The sequence below is a fragment of the Jaculus jaculus genome, chromosome 8, assembly GCF_020740685.1.
Source record: "Jaculus jaculus isolate mJacJac1 chromosome 8, mJacJac1.mat.Y.cur, whole genome shotgun sequence".
Lineage (NCBI taxonomy): Eukaryota > Metazoa > Chordata > Mammalia > Rodentia > Dipodidae > Jaculus > Jaculus jaculus.
This window is the reverse complement of record NC_059109.1, coordinates 135,726,780-135,732,501: the sequence shown is the minus strand read 5'-3', so window position 1 is coordinate 135,732,501 and position 5,722 is coordinate 135,726,780. Positions and strand designations below refer to the sequence as shown.

The 5,722-nt window shown below is 43.9% G+C and overlaps 1 protein-coding gene across 1 annotated transcript; it reads left to right on the top strand.

Annotated features, from left to right (window-relative positions):
- Nucleotides 1–3,447: 3,447 nt before the first annotated feature.
- Nucleotides 3,448–5,341, top strand: LOC101617043 (NEDD4-binding protein 2-like 2). The gene is given in 4 exon segments (XM_045156907.1): nucleotides 3,448–3,788; nucleotides 3,790–3,847; nucleotides 3,849–3,940; nucleotides 4,126–5,341. Coding segments are annotated over 4 exon segments (1,707 nt in total).
- The last annotated feature ends 381 nt before the right edge of the window (nucleotides 5,342–5,722 follow it).

Here is a 5,722-nt window from a genome sequence, read left to right as displayed (position 1 = left end):
AATCAAATATGCTCAGGTCTCCTGGAATCAAAACAAGAGAGATAAACAGGACTTGAGAAGGGAAGCAAGGTGATACATTGGTCCCCTGGGCAGATCCTGGACCAAGACAAAAGTCAGGACTTTCCCCTTTGTAATCTGGACTTGACCACATGACTGCGTCTTCAGTACCCAAGAAAAGAGGCCAAGGTTCAGCTTCCTGTGGCCGTGCGCAGGGCTCCTAAGTGTTTTCACACCCTCAAAGGACCACTTTAAGAGCACCTGGGAACATTTTTTGAAAGATGCTCCACTCAAGATACGAAACATCTGAAGTTATGCAACATAAGAAATTGCCTGTAAGAGAGTTATCGACATGGAATTTGCTGGAAGGAAGTAGATGGGAAGAAAATCTTGTATTAAAGGGTTGAAAAGACAGAAAGAGACCCATGGATCACTTACCATACCCTTGAGAGGTTAAGGGGCATACCTGATCCTGGAGCCTCATCTCTAGGCTCCTAAACCCCAGCACACCATCACTCCTTATGAGCATGAAGTTCTGGCTAAAAATGCTAAGTCAAGAAGGGCTTCAAAACACGGTTATCTGGAGTGAGGCCAGCTAACCACCTTCCCAGGAGTTGATGTCTTCTGGATCCACTGGACATAAAAACAAACATGAGGGCTGGAGAGATGCCATAGCAGTTAAACCTCCTGCCTATGAAGCCAAAGGACCCAGGTTCGATTCCCCAGTACCTGTATAAGCCAGATGCACATGGTGGCACATGCATCTGGAGTACTAGAGGCCCTGGCACTCCCATTCTCTCTCTCTCTCTCTTTCCCTCTCTCTATCTGCCTCTTACTCTCTCAAATAAATAAAGAAAATATTAAAAAGCAATATACCCAGCAAAGCCTTGCCCCCCCCCGCCCCCAGATCCTAATTTTCATGATTAGAAATAATTATTTAAAGACATCCGGTTTCCCACTTTGTGATCAGTAGAACCTCTCTCTCTCTCCCTTCACTTGCATAACTCCCTCGTGCCCATGGTTTCTCACCACACCCCATTATACTTTGGCTGAGATATATATTCGCATGCCCTATTTCCATGTGAGGGCTGGTGTGAGTAATCCAGGTGGCCCTTCTCTCTCACTCTCTCTCTTCATTTTTAATTTGAGAGAGAATTGGCATGCCAAGGCCTCAGCTACCGCAAACAAACTCCAGATGCTTGCGCCACCTAGTGGGCAGGTGCAACCTTGAGCTTGCATCACCTTTGTGCATCTGACTTACATGGGATCCCGTGAGAGATGGAACCTGGGTTCTCAGGCTTTGTAGGCAGGCGCCTTAACTGCTAAGCCACCTCTCCAGCCCTTATTTTACTTTTTAATAATGTGATGCGTGTATAGGGCTTTTTAAATTTATGTTTGAGAAAGAGAGAGTATGGGCACACATGGGCCTCTTAACCCTGCATACAAGCTCCAGATGCACGCACAACTTTGCGCATCTGGATTTCTGTGGGAAATCAAATCAAAAAATGAGAGGGGGGATATGATGGAGGGTGGAATTTCAAAGGGTAAAATGAGGGGAGGGAGGGAATTACAATGGGATATTATTCACAGTCATGGAAGTTGTCAATAAAAAACTTTAAAAATGGGCAATCAGGGCTGGAGAGATGGCTTAGCGGTTAAGCGCTTGCCTGTGAAGCCTAAGGACCCTGGTTCGAGGCTCAGTTCCCCAGGTCCCACATTAGCCAGATGCACAAAGGGGCGCATGCGTCTGGAGTTCGTTTGCAGAGGCTGGAATCCCTGGCACACCTATTCTCTCTCTCTCCCTCTATCTGTCTTTCTCTCTGTGTCTGTCCTCTCAAATAAATAAATTTTTAAAAATGGGCAATCAAAGCTGGAGAGATGGCTTGGCGGTTAAGGCATTGCCTGAGAAGCCTAAGGACTTTCTAGGTCCCACATAAGCCAGATGCACAGTGATGCAAACACACAAGGTCTCACATGTGCATGAGGTGATGCACACATCTGGAGTGTGATTGCAGTGGCTGGAGGCCCTGGTGCACCTATTCTCTATCTCTGAAAATAAAAATAAAAATGGGGAACAAACCTGGCTGTCAGACTTTGCAAGCAAGTGCCTTTAACCACTGAGATATCTCTACAGCCCCATAGAATGTATTTTGTTCTTATTAAACATTTCTCCACACTTTCTGTTAGAGAAGCTTCTCTTTTCAGATGGCGGTGACCACTGGGGAAACTCAAAACTCACCAAAATGCTGAGACGTGACGATGGAGTGTTTAGCACTAAGTGAGACATCTCTATCACAACCTCCAAGGCTCAAGGATAATTGCAGAAGAGATGGAAAGAATGTAAGAGCCAAGACCTACATAAGCCAGATGCACAAGGGGCATGTGTGTCTGGAGTTCGTTTGCAGTGGCTCGAGGCCCTGGCATGCCCATTCTTGTTCTCTCTCTCTCTCTGATAAATAAATAAAATAAAATGTAAAAACATAATAGAAGAGAGACTAGCTGGAAAAAAAGAAGGAATCCAGTGGAGGGGGGACTCGGGGGGGAAGTGGTGGGAGGGGTATGATCACGGTATGTTGTTTATATTACACATTTACCCCTCTCTTATCCTCTTCCCACTCCCACTAAAACCCCTTTTCCCAATTTAAAATAATTAAAACATCCTTCCAAAATTATCTACTGGCCAGTGGAAATTCAACAGGTGAACAGGACAGAATTAAAAATGAGTGTCCCCCATTCCAAGGTGTGTGTGAGGTACCTATAAAACACAGTGTCATAAGCTGGGCACGGTGGGGCACGCCTTAAATCCCAGCACTCTCTGTAGGCAGACAGGTGGGAGGGTCGTCTTGAGTTCAAGGCCAGGCTGAGACGACACAGTGAATTCCAGGTCAGCCCGGGCTAGAGCGAGACCCTACCTCAAAAAAGAAAAAGGAAGAAAGAAAAGAAAAGAAAGGGATTCTCTTGAGGTCTCTCTTTTATTTTGTTTTGTTTTTGGTTTTTCAAGACATGGTCTCACTGTAGCTCAGGCTGACATAGAATTCACTATGGAGTCTCAGAGTGGCCTCGAACTCATGGTGATCCTCCTACCTCTGTCCCCGAGTGCTGGGATTAAAGGAGTAGGCCACCACGCCTGGCTTGGTATTTATTTTATTATTGTTGTTGTTTTTCAAGGTAGGGTCTCACTCTAGCCTAGGCTGGCCTGGAGGTATTTACCTGGAGGTATTTACTTTTAAAATAATTATATATTTTAAAAAATTAATTAATATATTTATTTATTTAAAAGAGGGGGAAGAGAGAAAATGGGTGCACCTGGGCACCCAGCCAATGTAAGTGAACTCCAGACACATGTGCCCTCTTGTGCAGCTGGCTTACGTGGGTCCTGGAGACTTGAACCGGGATACTTTGGTTTTGCATGCAAACACCTTAACCGCTAAGCCATCTCTCCAGCTTGAGATGCCTTATAGTGAAGTTGAAGCTAAGTTCTTGGGACCTGGAGAAAAACTCACAAGTGAACCATGCTATAAAAAGCTGAAGTCAACTGCAGATGCCCGTGTTTTCCCCCATCATGGTGGTCCAGATATCCACAGAATCCAAGAGAAAACTGGAAATAGTTGGGTCCCCATGACTGTCACTGATGTCAGAGGATGTAGTTCACAGGAGGACAGTAAGAGAACTTCAGAATTCCTAAACCCTACTCATGATGAGGTGCCTGGCGATAGACCAGATGTTATTGAAGCTGTTGATTCAAAAGTGTTACGGGATGGAAACCCTCCATTAATATGCAGCAATGATGACATATAGTACAAGTAAGGCATTCATAGGACCCATTTACAACCCCCCTCCCCCGCGGAGAAAAGAGTAATAAAAGGAAGAACGAAACAGACACTCTCAATAGTACCAATGGCAAAGGAAGACGGGAGGAGAAACAGACATTTAACTCAAAAAAATCAGAGCTTGCCGGGCGTGGTGGCGCACGCCTTTAATCCCAGCACTCGGGAGGCAGAGGTAGGAGGATCACTGTGAGTTCGAGGCCACCCTGAGATGACAGAGTTAATTCCAGGTCAGCCTGGACCAGAGTGAGACCCTACCTCGTAAAACCAAAAAAAAAAAAAAAAAAAAAAAAAAAAAAAAATCAGAGCTTGGCACAGAATTATCCCAGTTTTATAAAGAAATTGAAGAGCTTGAAAATGAAAAAGATGCTTCACAAGACACCTGCAAGGAGCCGGAGCCTGCTCAGGAACAAGTCATTCCACAGTATCAGGGCTATAATGATGTCCTGAGCTCTGATGCAGGAAGTGGCTATCAACAGTACTTTGAGAATGAGCCAGGCAAATACCCCTGCGTTGAACCACCAATACCCACGTTCTGTGATTTTTCATTTCCTCCCTTCAGACCCGAATGGCCGTCAGTGCGTCCTTTTATCATACCCCATGTTCCTCCTCCCAGTTTGAACTATCATCTAAATATTCAAAGATTCAGTGCTCCACCACATCCACCACCAAACATTTTTCATGCCCAAGATGACTCTCGGATGCAAAATGGGTGTTGTGTAAATAGTTACCTGGATAACAGGAATTGTTTGACTTTTGATCACAGCAATGAATACAGTAACTATACTGAGAATAGCAGTAGTGCACATCCCTCTAGAAATGGCCACAGTGTGCAGGATGCATATGTAACCAATGGTTTCTGTGAAATCAGAGAAGGATATTGGAAAGATCCTTTCTTGGACAAACATAATGGAACAGATGGGTTTGTGAACCAGCAGCTTCAGGAGGAAAAGTTAAATAAATTGCAGAAGTTACTTATTCTTTTGCGAGGTCTGCCTGGTTCTGGGAAAACAACGTTGTCTCGAATTCTGCTTGGTCAGAGTCGTGATGGCATTGTGTTCAGCACTGATGACTATTTTCACCATCAAGATGGGTACAGGTATAATGTTAATCAACTTGGTGATACCCATGACTGGAACCAGAACAGAGCGAAACAGGCTATCAATCAGGGGAGATCTCCAGTTATAATTGACAATACTAATACACAAGCTTGGGAAATGAAACCATATGTGGAAATGGCTATAGGAAAAGGATACAGAGTAGAGTTTCATGAACCTGAAACTTGGTGGAAATTTGATCCTGAAGAATTAGAAAAGAGGAATAAGCACGGTGTGTCTCGGAAGAAGATTGCTCAGATGCTGGATCGCTATGAGTACCATGTGTCCATCTCCATTGTCATGAACTCAGTGGAACCCACAGAGAAAAACTCACAAAGACCCCTTCCTCTACCAGGGCCACAGAAGTGGGGCGGCTCTCTAGACTCACATAATCAAGTCTGTGTCACAAGTAATCATTAAGTTGGCTATTTTTAGCTAACGTATTGATTGCTCTTAAAAAAAAAAAAAGGAATTAGTGAGCCTATCATGAAGTTTTAAATAGGTTCAAATTCAAAAAAGACCACGTTGCCTCAAAAAGGATGTTCCCAGCAAATTGTTTAAATTTTAAAGTACAAATAAAAATTATATGAATTTGTATTTAAAAAAAAGAAAAGAAAGGAAAAGAAAAAAGGAAGGAAAGAAAGAAAGAGAAAGAAAGAAAAGAAAGAGAGAGAGAGCCAGGATGTCAACCTTGCACTCGCCAGCAGTGTAGACACCTCTTACGCGTGTTAAGGACACACAGTGGATGTGCGCCAAGCAAAACTCATTGATCTGAACACTTCTAATTTATAGTCATCCTGA